The sequence below is a fragment of the Pipistrellus hanaki genome, assembly GCF_964339955.1.
Source record: "Pipistrellus hanaki genome assembly, chromosome: 5".
NCBI lineage: Eukaryota > Metazoa > Chordata > Mammalia > Chiroptera > Vespertilionidae > Pipistrellus > Pipistrellus hanaki.
In genome coordinates this window covers 76,871,487-76,890,240 of record NC_140507.1, presented here as the reverse complement: position 1 = coordinate 76,890,240, position 18,754 = coordinate 76,871,487, and the positions used below count along the sequence as shown (strand labels likewise).

At 55.0% G+C, this 18,754-nt stretch overlaps 1 protein-coding gene across 4 annotated transcripts in view; it reads left to right on the top strand.

Annotated features, from left to right (window-relative positions):
* Positions 1 to 11,763: 11,763 nt before the first annotated feature.
* Positions 11,764 to 18,754, top strand: part of DOCK6 (dedicator of cytokinesis 6) — a 50,502-nt gene continuing 43,511 nt past the window's right edge. For all 4 annotated transcript variants that reach the window (XR_014795167.1, XM_084885764.1, XM_084885763.1 and 1 more), the window contains exon 1: positions 11,764 to 11,893. Coding sequence is in view for 3 of the 4 variants with exons in the window: in XM_084885764.1 (XP_084741890.1) it covers positions 11,850 to 11,893 (44 nt within the window). In the remaining variant the exon portion in view is untranslated. The remainder of the gene's footprint in view (positions 11,894 to 18,754) is intronic.

Sequence of the window (18,754 nt, the reverse complement as noted above, 5' to 3'; positions counted from 1 at the left end):
CAATCGGCAATGGGGGCGGGGGGGGGGAGGGGCGGGGGGTGCGGGGATAGCCAGCAGAACATGCGCATGAAGGCCAGGGACCTGGGGATCCATCCTACAGCCGCCACCCAACGCCCACCAGCCCCCAACTGAGGCTGTTCCCAGGGGGCGTTAATCTTTCAGCCCCGGCCGCCTCCCCACCTCTACCCACCCCCCACCCCCCTCCCCACCCCCCACCCTCCCAGCCTCCGGAGAAAACTATCTGACAACGGCATCTGGATGTTGGCATCCGGCCTATGATGACCTCAAGGGCAAGGTCTGGGTCTACCGAGCTATTCGTCCCTGCCGACTGAAATGTCCCAGATTTGATTCAGGTCAAGGGCATGTACCTTGGTTGCGGGCACATCCCCAGTGGGGGGTGTGCAGGAAGCAGCTGATCGATGATTCTCTCACATTGATATTTCTAACGCTCTATCCCTCTCCTTCCTCTCTGAAAAAAAAAAATCAATAAAATATATTAAATAAAAAGAAAGAAAGAAACATCCATGATGAGAGAGAATCATGGATCAGCTGCCTCCTGCAAGTCCCACTGGGGATGGAGCCCACAACCCGTTCATGTGCCCTTCGCCGGAATCCAACCTGGGACCTTTCAGTTCTCAGGCCGATGCTCTATCCACTGAGCCACACTGGCTAGGGCTGGAGGGCAGTTTTGATTTAACAAAGCCCCACCCCTTCGAATCTCTCTCCCCTCTGCCCACTTCTCTCCACCGTCAGCCCCTGGCTTTGCTCCTTCAGGCGGCCACCGCCTCCTCCTTCTCACCTCCCATCTTTCCTGGTTCCAATCACCCTCCACTTTAGTCCAGCCCAACCTTTCTAAAATAGGACTTAAAGTCTGGCTGCCTTCCTTGCCTGTCCCAAAGCCTCCCAAGTCTCCCCAGTGCCCTAAAGTCTGCTCAGATCCCACCAACTTCTCCAGTTTTCACCCCCAAAACGGATTAAACATGCACGCGCACACACACACATGCACACACATGGCCTCTGTGGATTCCAGTAAAATAAAGGTCACTTGTGCCGAAACCGGTTTGGCTCAGTGGAGAGAGCGTCGGTCTGCGGACTGGAGGGTCCCAGGTTCGATTCCAGCCAAGGGCATGTACATTGGTTGCGGGCACATCCCCGGTGGAGGGTGTGCAGGAGGCAGCTGGTCGGTGACTCTCTCTCATCGATGTTTCTAACTCTCTATCCCTCTCTGTAAAAAAATCAATAAAATATATTTAAAAATAATAATAATAATAAAAATAAAGGTCACTTGCTTTCCTGAATGCACCTCCTCCGGGCCTCTGCTCAGGCTGTTCCCACAGCCGGGAAGGGCCTGCATCTGCCTGACTCCACCCAGCGCGGTCTCTGGGTCTCAGCTGACGGCCCTCCGGCGGGGTCAGACACTGCCTCAGGCTCCCACAGGAGCGGATTCCTCCAGGACCTGCCGCCCTGATCTCGTCCATCCGCTCTCCTGCCAGGCAGCTCCCAAAGTCCAAAACGCTCCCGGCCCAGCCGGTGTGGCTCAGAGGCTGAGCACTGACCTTTGAACCAGGAAGTCACAGTTTGATTCCTGGTCGGGGCACATACATGCCCAGGTTGCAGGCTCAGTCCCCAGGGTAGGGCATGCAGGAGGCAGACGATCAATGATTCTCTCTCATGTTCCTAACTCTCTCTCCTTCTCCCATCCCCTCTGGGTGTGTGTGTGTGTGTGTGTGTGTTTATATTTACAACAACAAAAACCAAAACACTCCGGAATCCCTTCACGCCGCCCCTCCCCCAGCCCAGGCAGCTCTGTCTTCCTGAGAATGTTATCTAAATGGCATCGCACAAAGGGTAGCCTTTTGCATCTGGCTTCTCTCACGGAAGCTTAAAAGCATCTGAGCATAACGCTTTGTTGCCTGTACACTTAGTTTGTTCTATTTTGTTACTGACTATGGTGCAGGTGGACTCGATAATTTTTTATATGTTTGTATTGATTTTAGGGAGAGGAGGAGACAGAAACAAACATCGATTGGCTTCTCTTGCACACCCCCTGCGAGGGATCGAGCCTGTAACCCGAGCATGTGCCCTGAGTGGGAATCGAACCGGCCACCATTGGTGCGTGCGATGATGCTCAACCAACTGCGCTACACCGGGCAGGGCCCTGATTTGCTGTTTTACATTCATCCATCGGAGGACCATTGGCTTGTTCCCAGTTATTGGTGATTGTGAATCAAGCTGTCACAAACATTCACGTACAGGCTTCTCTGAGATTGTGCGTCTTCATTGCTAACCACGCAGCCGTGGGATTGCTGGGTCACATGGCGGTTGCCTCGGAGGGGTTCTGTTTCTTTGCATCTTCACCAGCATGTGAGGCTGTCGGCATTCTTAGCTTAGCCATCTGACAGGTGTGGAAGGGAAGTCTTTTAAGGGGGGCATTGTGAGTTGAAGGCAGGATTCAAACCCCAGCATCGGAGCGTCTATCCACCGCGTGGTACCGCCTCTGTTTCTTGGCAGAGCCGTCTTCTAGAAACCAAGGCAGTAACTGGAGTTCCGGCCAAGGTGGCAGAGTAGGCCCTAGCTGGTTTTGCTCAGTGGTTAGAGCTTCAGCTTGCAGACTGAAGGGTCCCAGGTTCGATTCTGGCCAAGGACACATGCCGGGGTTGTGGGTTCGATCCCCAGTCGGGGCGTGCAAGAGGCAGCTGATCAATGATCCTCTCTCATCATTGCTGTTTCTATCTTTCTTCCCTCTCCCTTCCTCTCTGAGATCAATAATATATATATATATATATATATATATATATTTATATAATATATATGTATAATATATATTTATAATATATATATTAAAATAACACATCAAAATTATAACTAAATTATAGAACAATCAACCTGAAGAGCCATCTGAAAACTAGACAAACAGAAGTCCTATAACTAAGGAAATGATGAAGAAGCCATGTTGGGACTGAAAAAAAAAATCTCAAAAGTAGCTGAGCTGAGCTGAGAAAAGGTGATCCATCTAGTTTTGTTGAAATCGGTGCTGCCTGCTGCAGAGGGTTGTGCGAAGGAGGAAACGCCGCAGGCAGAGGCAGAGCGAGACAAGGATCACAGGCTCTCACTCACGTGTGAAGTCCAACAAACAAAATAAACTGATGAACAGGACGGATCCAGAGACGTGGACGCGTGGAACAGACTGCGGAATCTCAGAGGGAAGGCGAGGGAGGGTGGGTGGGTGGCAAGTGATTAATCAAAGAACTTGTATGCATAACCCGCGGACACAAACAATAGGGTGGTGCAGGCCTGGGGTGAGGTTGAGGGGACTAGAAGGGGTTAATGGGGGAGAAGGGGACATAGGCAACACTTTCAACAAAAAAGATTTTCTTTCTTAAAAATATATTTTATTGCTTTTTACAGAGAGGAAGGGAGAGGGATAGAGAGTTAGAAACATCGATGAGAGAATCATCGATCAGCTGCCTCCTGCACACCCCCCGACTGGGGATGTGCCCGCAACCAAGGCACATGCCCTTGACCGGAATCGAACTTGGGACCCTTCAGTACGCAGACCGACGCTGTATCCACTGAGCCAAACCAGTTAGGGCAATAAAGATTTTCTTAAAAAAGAAAGGACAGCCGAAACCGGTTTGGCTCAGTGAATAGAGCTTTGGCCTGTGGACTGAAAGGTCCCAGGTTCAATTCTAGTCAAGGGCATGTACCTTGGTTGCGGGCACATCCCCAGTAGGGGGTGTGCAAGAGGCAGTTGATCCATGATTCTCTTTCATCAATGTTTCTAGCTCTCTATCACTCTTTCTTCCTCTCTATAAAAAAATCAATAAAATCTATTAAAAAAAAAAAAGAAGAAAGAAAAAGAAAGGAGGTTTCCAGTCCTGAGAAGATGTGCAGGAGCCTTCCATGCAGGCCGCTGAGTGAAAGAAGCTGATCTGAAAAGACTACTCATCACATGATTCCAACCATGTCACGTCTGGAAAAGGCAAAACGGTGGGGGCAGTAAGAAGGTCAGAGGTCACAAAGGGGTGGGGTGGGGTGATTGGGGAGCACAGAGGCGTTTTAGGGCAGTGGAAGGATTCTGTGTGTTACCATGTATACATGTCATTGTACATTGGTCCAACCCCACAGAACGTACCACACCAAAAGCGAAGCTTAAAGTGCACTACCCATTTTAGTTAGAAATATATCGGTTTTGCTCCATCAGGTGTAACAACTGTACCTCCCTCCAGCGAGATGTTAATTGTGGAGGAAACAGTGTGCGGGTGGGGGCTGAGGAGACATGTGGGAACTTCCTGGATTATCGGCTCAATTCTCTGAACGGAAACATCTCTAAAAGCAACATCCATTCATAAAAAAGAAAAGTGTCTTTCCTGCCCTTCATCTTTTCCCCAAACTCATTATTTTCTTGGGATTCTTTGAAGGGGACACCTAGAAAATCAATAAATGTGGGTATATAGTTCCCAAATACACAAAAACTGGTTTCCTATACCACACCCTGTTTTGTCCTTGTTTTTCTCATTCCTACCCATTCCGTGCACTGCGTGCATAGATGTCGTTCTCATTGTTTTTTTTTTAAAAAAAATTTTTTTTATTGATTTCAGAAAGGAAGGGAGAGGGAGAGAGAGAAACATAAATGATGAGAGAGAGAATCATTGATCGGCTGCCTCCTGCACCCCCCACACTGGGGATCAAGCCCACAACCCAGGCATGTGCCCTGACTGGGAATCGAACCGTGACCTCCTGGTTCATAGGGGGACACTCAACCATGGAGCCATACTGGCCGGGCTGTTTCTTTTCTAGAAATACAACCCTCGTTCTTTTTCACAGCTTCGTAGTTCTCCACCCCACAGAGAGCGTGGAGCCAGCTCCGCGTGGACAGGCATTTGCAATCTTAGCTGTCTGGTGGACACCACCAATGTCCTCCTCGCCTGCCATGTAAAGACTGGAAATCTAGCAGTGGACATTCTCTGACCCAGGGCTGATAGGTTTTTGTGCGTTTGTTTTTTGGTTAATCCTCACCTGATGTGAGAGAGACACATCGATTGGTTGCTTCCTGCATGTGCCCCGATTGGGGCCAGGGGTCCAGCCTGCAAACCCAGATACGTGCTCTTGTCTGGACTTGAACCCGGGACACTTCAGTCCGAGGGCTGACGCTCTACCCACTGAGCCAAACCAGCTAGGGCCAAGGGTTTATACGTTTGCAACTTTGAAACATCCAGCTGATTTGTCCTCCACTGGACATTTACTTAAGGACACCTCTGCCAGCGATGGACGTGAGAACTGCATCTTCCTGAAAGAAGCCCCAAGTGCCCTTGCCCGCCCCCCTCCTCTGCTCCCCACTCTCCGCAGGGCTATGCCTGGGACCTGGGTCTGAAACCCACCACCTTGAGTCTCACCCTCTCCTCCTGCCCCCACCGCGGGCGACTTCTCCTCTCGATTTTTGCCCTGTTGGTCCCTGTACCTTTCTGGTTCTGCCTGGTCGACACCCACTTGAATTTAGGCCTCACCCCCTTCCAGAACTCCTATGCCTGGCATACAGCAGGTGCTCAATAACTGCTGGTAGAATGAATGAATGAATCAATGAGGGGGCGGATGAGGGATCTGTAGGCCACAGGGAAGGGCATGTCTCCCTCCTGGGGCAATGTGGAACCATAGCAGGCCTTTTTTTTATTATTGATTTTTCACAGAGAGGAAGAGAGAGGGATAGAGAGTCAGAAACATCAATGAGAGAGTAACATTGATCAGCTGCCTCCTGCACACCCCCTACTGGGGATGTGCCCACAACCAAGGTACATGCCCTTGACCGGAATCTCAAATTGGGACCCTTCAGTCTGCAGGCAGACGCTCTATCCACTGAGCCAAACCGGTTAGGGCCCGTAGCAGGCTTTAAGCAGAGTAGAGGGTATTGGTAAAATTCCTCTTATATTACCTTTTGGTGCCATGGGCCCTCAACAGTGAAAGTTTGTAATTACAGAAAATAAAACACCTGGGTGGGAACGGAAACCTATTACAAACCCAGTACATTGGGGTACAGTTATCAAAATATGTTTTAATTGTGATGAGATGTGTGCATCTTTCTAAACATACTAGTGAAGCAAAGCGGCAAGCCTAATGACTGCTGTCAGGGTGAGCGTGAGCGATTCTAGCTTTCCTCCTCCAAGTTCATGCCCCCCCGCCCCGAATTCTATCTGCAGACCTCTTGGGTATCTGGGGACCTCGATGAAAACTCTCCAAATGCTGGGGTGTGGTGAGAGCCCCCGAAAATGAGCAAACTGGACGGAGGTGTCACCACGAGGGCTAGGAGTGATTTCCAGGGATGAGGAACGAGCATCCAGACAAGAGGCCGGGGACAGGCAGCCGGGCCAGCTGTCGGAAGGCAAACAGGAAGCCTGCGGCCTGCCCCCTGGCCTGCCCCGGCCCAGCCTTTGTGCTTTAAGCTCCCAAAGGCAGGACACCCCAGCTGCTCCAGCTTCCTTCCCGGCTCCCACTGGCTCCGGAAGCCACAGGGAAAACAACCTGACAGGCGGCATCTCCCCACGCCTGTGCTCAGGGCCTCCTGGCCTCTGTGCTCTCCAGCAACAGCTCTCGGGCCCGTTCCCCATCCCGTAGGCCAGCTCGGAGGGTGCCGCACGGATGTCACAGCAGGAGGCCGAGGCCAACGCGGCCCAGGCCACCCAGCCTGGAATCTGGTCTCTTTCAACTCCAAGTCCCGCTTTTGACTGTTCATACTCTGAGTTCACCCCTGACTGCTAGACACCCACTCTTTCATTCATTGACCCACTCATTCATTCACCCACTTATTTATCCATTCATTCATTCACTCACTCACCCATTCACTCATTCATCCATTCATTTACTCACTCATTTATCCATCCATCCATCCATCCATCCATTCATTCACTCGCTCATTCATTCACCCATTCATTCACTCATTTATCCATTCATTCATTCATTCATTCATTCATTCATTCATTCATCATGTGATCCACCAAGTTGTCAAAATGCATCTGAAGAACCAGGAGAGAGGTTGCCCCGAACACAGCAGACCCAGTCCAAGGCCCATGACCTAAATGTGTGGTTTGGGGCCAGCAGCTGCTCCTCCCTTAGCCTTGGTTTCCTGAGTCTGTAAGCTGATGGCCTGGGTGATGACCCACCTCCGGGGTCAGTTGGAGCCTGCCCACTGCAGGTGCTCACGGGACGCTTGTCGAAAGATGTCTTGCACCCTTTGCCCCCGCCCCCACCTTATCTTCTTACTCCCTTCACTCCCCTCGCCTTGTGGAGAGAGGGTTCCCAGGACAAGTGACCGAGGCTGCCTGGTCCTGCTATCCCCGCTGTGGGCACCAAGGGGCAGGGGGCGCCCCTATTCCGCCCCCACTCCCCATCTTCCTGGCCTCCTGCCCCCCCGGGGCCTCTCAGTTTGGGGCGCTGAGGAATTGATCCTTCTGCCACCAGGCTGGCTTCTCCCAGGGCACCGAAGGTGGAAATGGGAGGCACCACGGGAGAGGAAGGCATCAGGGTCCTCTGGCCACTGGACTTCTGTCTCACTCCGCCTCATTCATTCTGTTATTGAGCACCTACTGTATGCACAGCCCTCTGCTAAGTGCTGGGGACACCGCGCTGAATACGACAGAAAAACCCTTGCCCTGATGGAGTTGGCACTTGAGTGGGATAACGGATAACCTCGGGAGCAGGAGGCGACCACTGAGGGTGGCCAGGGCTGTGAGGGGAAGGCCAGGGGCTGCGGGAGGGCCCAGGGGACCCCGGGCCCAGCTTGGGCAGGGGAGAGGGGTCGTTAAGGAAGGCTTCTGAGAGGCGGGAAACCTGAGGAATGAATAGAAGTCTTTTCAGGCGAAGAGAAGGGGAAACTGCTCCAGGCGAAGGGCACGGCCTGTGCAGAGCTCTGGAAGGGGCTGCAGCCCCCGGCGTGTGCGCGCGCCCAGAAAGATGAAAAAGCACATTTTAATGCCACACTGATTCCCATTGTGAGCCCCTGGAACAGGCATGGGTAACAGATTAGGGAAACAGGAGGGGCCAGAAATAGATACGATGGGTACGAATTATGTGCCAGGTGCTGGGCCCTCTTTTTTTTTTTTTTTTAATATATATATATATATATATATATATATATATATATATATATATATATATATATATATTATTGATTTTTACAGAGAGGAAGGGAGAGGGATAGAGAGTTAGAAACATCGATGAGAGAGAAACATTGATCAGCTGCCTCCTGCACACCCCCTACTGGGGATGTGCCCGCAACCAAAGTACATGCCCTTGACTGGAATCGAACGTGGGACCTTTCAGTCCGCAGGCCGACGTTCTATCCACTGAGCCAAACCAGTTTCAGCTCTTTTATTTATTTTTTAAAAATATATATTTTATTAATTTTTTTTACAGAGAGGAAGGGAGAGGAATAGAGAGTTAGAAACATCAATGAGAGAGAAACATCAGCTGCCTCCTGCACACCCCTCACTGAGGATATGCCTGCAACCAAGGTACATGCCTCTGACCAGAATGGAACCTGGGACCCTTCAGCCCGCAGGCCGACTCTCTATCCACTGAGCCACACCAGTTAGGGCGGGACCCCTTGAAGACAGACCACCTGGGCCGGTGTGGTGGGGCTGTGATGGGGAGGCGGGGAGAGCCAGGTAAGACCTGAGGGCTGGAGGAGGAGCCAGAGGAGGAGTTGGTGGAACAGCATTCTAGGGGGAGGGAACAGCGCCGGACAAGGTCGGCGTGAAGAAGAGAGATGGTCGTCGGCTCCACTCCACTGACCACACAGACGCTCAACTTACCAGCACGTCGTTCTTCTGAGCCCACTCCCTCCCAGCCCAGGGCCCCCCCACCCGGGCCGGTGCAACCGCTCCTCCCGGGTCTGCAGGTGCCCACACACACACAGTCCGATCCCCCACAGCAGCCAACCAGGCCAAAGTCCCCCCCAGCACGGCCTCTGTTTGAGCAGCTGTGGAGGTCACCCGCCCCGCCCGCTGAGTCAGGCCTGAGAGGAACTGCCTCGCCGATCAGGTCTGGCAGGCACCAGGCAGGTACTGGCTCCAGGCAGCGGGGGAGGGATCCTGCAGCCGTGTCTCCACCCAGACAGCGCCCGGAGTGGCTGGGCGGACAGCTCCCACCGGCTCTGCTGTGGAACCAGCCCCACAAGGCCTGGCCTGTGGTGTTCCTGCGGCCACGCCTCCTCCTGCCGCGTCTGTCCCGAGCTCTCCGACCAGGAGACAGGCACAGGAAGGCGGGAAGGTCTCCCCTGGGCCCCGCGGCCTGGCCCGGACCGGACCCCGGGCTGGTCTTCCGGAGCCATTGTGGGGCCGGGTTCCCTGGGTCACACATCGGACCCTGACTCCCTGGGTGAAATGCAGCAAGTCCCTCTGTGCCTCTCGGGGCCTCAGTTTCCTCATCTGTAAAAGGGGGTGAGGACGGCACCCACACGTGGGAAGGGGAACGGCACATGCCAAGGTCCTGAGGTAGAGCTGTGTCCAGAGGAACATGGAGCGAGTGAGCAGCAGCGCAGTGACTGAGGGAGAGAGTGGGGGGAGGGGGGAGGCACAGGGAGGTGACAGGGCAGACATGCAGGGTCTTTGGCTTTTATGCTGGATGAGGTGGGAACCGTGGAGGATTGGAAGCAGAGGAGGGACATGACCTGATGCGCGTGTCTCCAGGCTCCTCTGGCCACTGAGGGCAGGAGCCAGGAGACCAGGGACGGCGAGGCTGGGCTGGGACAAGGCAGAGGGGCGGGGAGGAACCCGCCACTTTCCCCGCCCCCATGCTTCCTGCCCCTTTGGCTCCCGGCAGCCTGAGAAGCGAGGCAGGGACTCCAGCCCCGGAGGCTGAAGGTTGGGGCAGGGAGGACACAGAGGGAGTGACGGGCGGAGTCACACCGGCATCTCCCTCGCCGAAGTGGCTGGACCACTCGGGCAGGTGCGTGGGGTGCTGGCACGCGTGTGCCCGTGTCACATGCCAAGCTGGGAGCCACCCTGCCGTGCCCTCACGGGGCCAGGGCAACGTGGGGGGGCCGGAGGGCTCCCCTTCCACCCAGGCTTCCCTCCTGTGGGCTCAGGATCTGTCACTGACCCACAGGGCGACCGGGGGCAGGGCACTCTGCTTTTCTCATCTGTAAGAGGGGGACAGAGACAGCACCCACACACTGAACAGAGGGTAACACATGCCAAGGCCCTGAGGTACAGCTGTGCCCAGTATTGTTCAGCCTAAATTCTCTCTAGGGCCTTGGCCCGATAGCTCAGTTGGTTAGACTAGACTGTAGGGGTGTCGAACTCAATCAGAGAAGGGGCCAAAATCTAAAATCCAGCCTAAATCGCGGGCCGAATGGTTTACTGAACAGTCATAAACTGACAATGTCATAAACTGACAGCGGAGTGCAGTGATGACAGCGCAGTGCGGGCCACATTGCAAGGCCTGGCGGGCTGGATTTGGCCCGCGGGCCTTGTGTTTGACACATGTGGACTAGAGCATCATCCGGATACACCCGTCACTGTTGTAGGTTTGATCCCCGATCAGGGCACACACAAGAATCAACCGATGAATGCATACATAAATGGAACAACAAATCAATCTTTCTGCCGAAGCCGGTTTGACTCAGTGGATAGAGGCAGCTGATCGATGCTTCTCTCTCATCGATGTTTCTAACTATCTCTCTCTTCCTCTCTGTAAAAAAAACAATAAAATATATATATATTTAAAAAATCAATGTTTCTCTCTCTCTCCCTTCCTCTCGCTCTCTCTCTAAAAATCAATTTTAAAAATCTTTAACTGGGGCTCATTGGTTGAGCCATCCTCCCATGCAAGGAGAGGTCGCTGGTTTGATTTCGCCCTGGCCGGGTCCCCGGTGGAGGTGTGCAGGGGGCAGCAGATGGCTGTTTCTCTCTCTCTAAAAACAGAACAAAACAAAAAGCAAATCAATAAAAACGTACTTTCAATAAAAAAAAAAAACTTAAAAAAAAAATCTCCGTAGGACTGGAGTTGAGGGTCACCAAGAGGAAGAATCAGCCTGTGCAAAGGCTTGGAGGTGAAGAGGGACTGGCGCATGAGGGGATGAGGGGGTGGAGAATCCTCCAAAACTGCTGTGGAGGGGCTGGGAGGGGGTGGGGCTGGGAGAGGGGCGCTGGTCCCCCTGCCGCCCCTGTTCCCTCGGGGCTGGTTGGAGAAACTGAGGCTCAGAGCGGGGAGACGGAGGGAGGCTCCAGGACTGATGCAGGAGTTTGGAGGGGAGGGAAGGAGGGTAGTGTTGAGACCAGATTAACCAAGACATCCCCATATCCTCCTCGCAGCGTAGGCTGCACAGCCAGTCCGGCCTCCCGGACTGGCTCCCTCAGGTCCCGCCGCCCGGAGGTGCCCTGACGCCCATCCGCAGGCGCCTGGGAGGACGGCTGGCCCGGCTCCCCCTCAGAGGCCCGGGGTCACGCAAGCTGGGCGATGCCCGGACACCTCCGCGCCTCCGCGCACTCCCCTGTGAAGTGGAGAGATGAGCTCCCGCCGCTCCGTAAGCGCCGAGGTTGCATGGTGGCGATTCCTTGTTAAATGGCACAGAGAGCCTCCCCTGGAGTCCGTGCCCGCCCCTGCCCCGCGCCGACCCCGAGCCCCGGCCCCAGTCCTGGAGCCTCAGTTTCCCCTCCCGCCCCGAGGGCGCGGGGCGGCGGGGACAGCGCCCCCTCTGGCCGGCGGGGGCAGCGCGGAGCGGCCCGGGACGCCCGGAAGGGCCCCGCCCCCGGCCCGGCCCCGCCCGCCCGCCCGCCCGGGGCCGATCCCGATCCCGGAGGCGGCGGCGGCCGGAGCGCGGTGGCGGCGGCGGCGGAGTCGGGACGCGGGGCGCCATGGCGGCCGCCGAGCGCCGCGCCTTCGCGCACAAGATCAACAGGTAGCGCGGCCGCCGGCCCTCCGGGCCCCCACGTGCCGCCCGCCCCGGGCTGGTCCGGCCGGCGCCCCGGGCCAGCGCCTCCGCCCTCGCGGGGGCCGGGGCCGGGGCCGGGGCCGGGGTCCCGGCGGGGGCGGCGCCCGGGCGCGGGCGGGGGGCGGCCGGGGTCCAGCCCGGAGCGGGGCCGGGGGGCGTGGCCGGGGGCCTTCCTGGAGGCGGCGGCCGGGGGAGCCGGAGCCGGGGGCGTCCTCGGCATCCCCTCCCGCCATCCTGGCCTCTCCCCGGACCCCGAGCCGAGGGGAAGCGGGGGGGGGGGGGGCAGCCGCGGTGCCCCCCATCCTCTGGGTCTGGTTCGGGGCGCCGGGATTTCGGAACCGGGGGCTGTGCTCCTGGAGGCTCTGGATCCCGTGGAAAAGTTTCCCGTGGCGCCCCCCCCCTCCCCTTCCCCGTCCCCGGGGTCCCGGTCCAGCTGTCGGGGGGGGGGGGGGGGAGAGACAGCTGTGGGTGCCCCCGCCCAGCTGCGGGCTCTCCCAGCGCCGGCTGGACGGGCTGGATGGATGGATGGATGGATGGATGGATGGAGGGGGGATTGAATGGAGAGGGTGGGGGCTGGGGACGGAGCCAGCTGGTGGGCAGACGGGGGAGGGGAGGGGAAGGGTCAGGCACCAGGCGCTGGGGGATCCATTTCCGTGACTGAGGATTGTGAGCCGGCCTGGGGGCAGAGGGATCAGTGTCTGCGTGGCGGTCCTCTCCACAGGGGACCTGACCCCCAGGGAAAAAGTCTCCCTGGAGTGGTCCAGCCCGGCCTGATGGAGAGAGACCCAAGGAAAGATGTCAGTCACCCTTGGGAGCAGAGACAGAAGGGGGTACAGATGAGAAGCACAATGAAGTCGATTATTTATTAGTGACCAGTGCTGTGGGGATACACAAGGCAGAGGACGGAGGGAGATAGGGGGTGGGGGGTTATGTTAGACGGGGGAGGTGGTGGGTCAGGGATGCCTGGATGAGAAGGTGCCGTTTGGGCAAAGATCTGAAGGAGGGGGTCCGTGCCTGTATGTGGGAGAAGGGTCCAAACACAGGGAGGGCCAGTGCAAAGGCCCTGTGGGTTCTCAGAGGCGCAGTCGCTCACAGAGCATCTGAGAGGAGCCGGGCGGGAGGGGAAGGAGGGGACAGTGGCAACAGACGGTGCGGGGCCTTGTGGGCTGAGGAAGGACGTTAACTTTTATCCTGAGTGAGGGCGGACCCATGAAGGGTTCGAGATGTGACGTGGTGTCCGGGGCAGTTTTTATGTCTGTCATCTCTGTCTCTTTTGAAACGTTGATGTCTCTGAGCCTGTTTCTTTGCCTTTCAGTCCCTCTGTCCTTGGGTCCTGGCTTCCACTCTGTGAGTAAGAGGGGTCCTGGGTCTCACCCTGGGAAACAGATGCTACAGGACCCAGAGTAAGAAGAGCAGAGAAAGGTCCTGGGGCCCCAGTGAACCACAAGCAAGTGGCTCAAGTCTCTAGCTGCTCTCTGATGAGGTCTCCAGAGCTGCCCGGTGGACACCCAGGTGTCTTACATGCTCAGATCTGGGCCTGTTTTCCTTCCTTCCTTCCTTCCTTCCTTCCTTCCTTCCTTCCTTCCTTCCTTCCTTCCTTCCTTTTTTCCTTCCTTCCTTCCTTCCTTCCCTGGGCCTGTTTTCCTTCCTTCCTTCCTTCCTTCCTTCCTTCCTTCCTTCCTTCCTTCTTTCCTTCCTTCCTTCCTTCTTTCCTTCCACAAACACCATATTAACCTGAACATAAGACAGTCCCCCAGTTTCCTAATGAACAGATTCTAGAAAAAAAAAAACCACACACACTAGATTTTGGATGACAACCTATAAGTCCAAACTCTTGTGAATGTAAATAATACGGACAAATCTTCTTGTGTGCAATATAACCTGTTCGTTTTTTTCACTTGTGCTATTTAAATAAAATACAATACAGAATGGTGATAATGCCCAGCACTCATAAGAATGCTTCTCGCATGCGTATGTCCATCTGGGATGCTAACTGTTTGTCCTCAGAGCCCCGTGGTACAGGAAGAGCCAGTGGGACTGAGGCTCGGAGTGGTTGGGTCACTGTAGCGGGTCTCCTTGGGACAGTGAGCCCAGGAGCCCAAAGCGGCCTTGGGAACTGAGCCTCTTTCTGCCACCGCCTGTCTCTCAGGGCATCTATTCATTCTCCTTGGGCATCTAACAGCCGCGTCTTCTCTCCGCCCCACCGCGGATGGATTGATAGGAGGCAGCTTGCCTTTCTCCTTTAATGACCATGATCTGTTGGACTAGTGGAGGGCCATGAAACAGACAGGGACAGAATTCCAGAGGTGCCTCTAGGATTTCAAGGAAATGGCTCCTTCTTGCTCCGTCCCACAGGATGTCTGCAAAGATGAGCACGTGCACACATCACTACCTTTTAAAAATGGCTATGGGAGGCACCCCTGCAGGGAAGTGTAAGGCTCAGTTATAATACAAATGCCAAGGAGCCTGGCCGGCCGGTGTGGTTCAGTGGTTAAGCCTTGACCTACGACCCAGGAGATCATGGTGTGATTCCTTGTCAGGTCACATGCCTGGATTTTGGGCTCCATCCCCAGCGTGGGGTGTGCAGGAGGCAGCTGATCAACGATCTCTCTCATCCTTCTCTCTCTCCCTCTCCCTGCCTCTCTGAAATCAATAAAAGTATATTATCTATTTTTTTAAAAAATAATAACAATTTAAAAATAAAACAAATCCCCCTACCCGGTTTGGCTCAGCGAACAGAGCATCGGCCTGTGGACTGAAAGGTCCCAGGTTCGATCCTGGGCATGTACCTTGGTTGCGGGCACATCCCCAGTAGGAGGTGAGCAGGAGGCAGCTCATCGATGTTTTTCTCTCATCGATGTTTCCAACTTTCCACCTCTCTCCTTTCCTCTCTGTAAAAAAATAAATACATATCTTTATAAAATAAATAAAAATAAAACAAATCCCAAGGAACAACCACTTAGGTCAAGATGGGGGCTGTCTCCTTCTTCCTGGGCGTCCCCAGCCCAGCAGCCCCTCCGAAGCGGCACTGGCTCTGCCCCTCAGAGCTGCCATGCCACTGGCGGTTGCCACCCCCTCTCACTTGCATTATGGATTCTCATCCAGGATGGCTCCATGTCCGCTATGGGTTAGTTTTTGCCTGTTTACTTATTTTAAACTTTATTTTGAGAGCGAGAAGCATTGATTTGCTGTTCCACCTCTTTCTGCATTCATTGGTGGATTCTTGTATGTGCCCTGAGCAGGGATCGGAACCTCATCCCTGGGGTATTGGGACGATGCTCTAACCAACTGAGCCACCTGGCCAGGGCTTAGTTTTGCATGTTTAGAGCATCCTATACATAGAATTACGTGGGGCATCTAATCCGTGGACCCCGCTTTCACCCAGCACAATGTCAGGAGCGGGGCTTGTCTGTCCAGGTGCCCAGAGTCAGGTTCGTCCTTTACATTTGCTGCACAGTGTTCCCTGCCTGTGGACTCTCCGTCTGTGGTCAGGGAGCACGTGAGCTGTTTCGTGCTGGGCTGTCACCAGCACATTCTTGGCCACGTGTTTCCTCCTGAGCACGCCTCCAAGGGGAATTGCTGGAAGGGCATACCTTCAGCTTTCCTTGATAATTGGAGGTGGTTTTACTCGGGGTTTTTACCACCAGCCCGTGAGAGTTACCATTGTTCTATCTGTATCAGCACCAGCACTCGTAATTCTCCTGGCCCAGAGTGGTGGTGGGAGGGTGGGTATGAAGAGGCATCTCTTTGTGATGTTACTTGGATTCACTTTCTTCCCTCACTTTTTGCACAAATGGGAACACGGAGCATTCGAAGCTTTTGTCATTCTTGCTCTGGATTATCATCCTCCTTCCCTGTGAGGGTAAAACCTCTGTTAATCTGGCCAGCCCTGGGGCAAGTTCCACAGTCTCACTTGAATTCCCAATGATGCTCCATCTTTCCCCTCTGGGCAGCTCTTTTTTTTCTTTTTCTCTTAAGACTTTGTCTTTTTGTCTTTTTTTTAATCCTCACCTGAGGATATTTTTTCATTGCTTTTAAGAGAGAATGAAGGAGAGGGAAAGACAGAGAGAAACATCGATGTGAGAGAAACACATCTATTGGTTGCCTCCTGCCCGAGCCCCAACCTGGGCCTGGGCTGAAGAGGAGCCTGCAACGGAGGTACATGCCCTTGACGGGAATCGAACCCAGGACCCTTTGGTCTGCAGGCCGATGCTCTATCCACTGAGCCAACTCTTCAGTGTCACATAGGGTTGTCAGTCTTTCACCTTTGGATGCCTGATCTCACCGATAGCTCTAACCCACCACCTGCAGTTTCCCCCATAGCAATTGTGAGACAGATACTTCGGGGAAATCACCAAGTTCAGCTCAACAGTTTGCCTGCCTTTTTTTTTTTTTTTTTAAATATATTTTTTATTGATTTTTTACAGAGAAGGAAGAGGGATAGAGAGTTAGAAACATCAATGAGAGAGAAACATTGATCAGCTGCCTCCTACACGCCCCCTACTGGGGATGTGCCCACAACCAAGGTACATGCCCTTTGACCCAGGACCTCTCAGTCCTCAGGCTGACACTCCATCCACTGAGCCAAACTGGTTTCAGCTGCCTGCCTTTTTGAAAGGTGTTCAATGTGAGGATGCCTGACAGAGAGGAGTTGGGGTGACCCCAGGGGTGGGTTCCTGACACCTGAGAGGCTGGGGCTGCCCGGGTGAGGCAGGGACACAGTGGGGACCGGTGACAGTCACACCCTGCAGGCTGCCCACAGGCCCCCCACATGGGCACACGCAGAGACCGGTGTCACGTGGCGCAAACCCACGGACTGAGAAGGTGTCGAAGGCCCAAGGCTGGACAGGGCCGGTGCGCAGGGCGTGAGGACAGGGAGGGGTGGGTTCCGGAGGCCTGGTCCTGGGGCTCCTTCTCCCATCGGAGTCACAGGGAGTGCCGAGGGGTGCCCACGTTGGCCAACGGCCGGCCAGGGTGCGGTTCTGGCCCTGCTGCGTTCAGCTCTGACCCTGGGAGGATCAGACCCCTCTCTGAGCCTGTCTCCTTCGGGGTCAGAGACAGGGCCAGGGTTCTAGTTCCCAAGATCCTCTTTAGGGCAGCCTGGTGACAGCGAGCCTTAATAATTGGGCAGTTAGCCCTGACTGGTGTGGCTCAGTGGATAGAGCGTTGGCCTGTGGTCTCAAGGGTCCCAGGTTCAATTCCTGTCAAGGGCACATGCCTTGGTTGCTGGCACATCCCCAGTTTGGGGGGGGGGGGGTGCAGGAGGTGGCTGATCAATGTTTCTCATATCACCGATGTTTCTAGCTCTATCCCTCTCTCTTCCTCTCTGTAAAAAAAATCAATGAAATATATTTTTAAAAAATAATAATAATTGGGCAGTTACTATGTGCCAGGCCTACACTCCAAACAGCTGAGCAAGTGTGCATCCTGTCCCTGAGCCTAGAGGCCCACAGAGGGGAGGTCACCAGCTCCAAGAACAGCCCCGGGCTCGGAACTGGCTCCCATGGCCACGGCCATGGCCATGGCGTTGTGGACCATCCCTTTCCCACCACAGGGGCCTCTCCTCCCTGATGACAACATGAGGCTGGAGCTCTGGCCCTCCCTCCCCTCTCCCCCCGCCCTCCCGCGCTGGGCAGCAGCTGCAGAACAGCTGGGCCCGGACACAGACAGGTCCCCTGTCCAGGCTTCCTTCGTAAACTACCCCCAAAGTCCTGGTGTGCCCAGGCGTCCAGAGGGGGCAGCCCAGTTTGGGGAATGTCCCTAATTTTGGGACAAATCCCGAATTTTGAACACCCTTTGAATTTCCCAGAATCCTGCCCCTCCCCATCAATAGAAGCAAGACTCAGGGGCAGTTGACAGAAAATAAATAGAATGCAGGGACAGACAAGGAGGGAGGTGCCCTAGCTGGTTTGGCTCAGTGGATAGAGCGTAGGCCTGCGGACCTAAGGGTCCCGGGTTCTATTCCGGTCAGGGGTGCATGCCCTGGTTGCGGGCTTGACCCTCAGAGGAGGGGGGTGTGCCCGAGGCAGCCAGTCGGTGATTTCCTCTCTCATCATTGATGTTTCTATCGCTCCCTCTCCCTTCCTCTCTAAAATAAAAATAAGTAAAAGGGCGTGAGGCTGGGGCCTCAAACTGGAGGCCCCCATGTTGGGTCAGGGTCACGGTCACATTTTGTTTGACGCATACGGACTTGAATTCAGGCTTCTGGGTGGAGCTAAGGTTCGCAGTTGGCCCCAGTCTCCCACCCCCGCCCCACTGCACACATCCATCTCCGTGGTGGCCTGTGGGCCATCAGGGTTGCAGTCCTCAGTAGAGAGCTTTTGGGGGTGACACTTTGCATTATGGACATTTTCACGCACTCGGTGGGAGGCAGAACGGAGGCCTGACCACTCAGGCAACTGCCCTCTGATTTTAAGAGGAAGTGAGGCCAGAGAAGGTGTCCCAGCTGCCCAAAGCCACCCCACCGGCAGGTCTGGGGCTACCCCATTTACAGCAGATCTGAGAGAGTTGGACCAGGTGGGAATTGGGGAGGGATTGACTCGTTCCCTCAAAGAGCCACATGTACTGAGCTCCTGTGAGACGCAGGGTCCTACGCTAGGGCCTCCGTGGGGGCCACACGGTCCTGGATCCTGGAGCCCGTGCCCAGAGCACAGAGCGCAGCCTCAGGACCTTTGCACGTGCTGTTCCCACTGCCTGGCTCGCTGTTCCCCTAGACAACTGCCCGGCTCTCTCTCCTCCCCCCCCCCCCTTCTAAGCTCTGCTGAAGGATTGAGGGCCTGGGGGATCCCTGCTTTCACAGGGACTTGTCCCCGATTTTCCTGCTGCCCC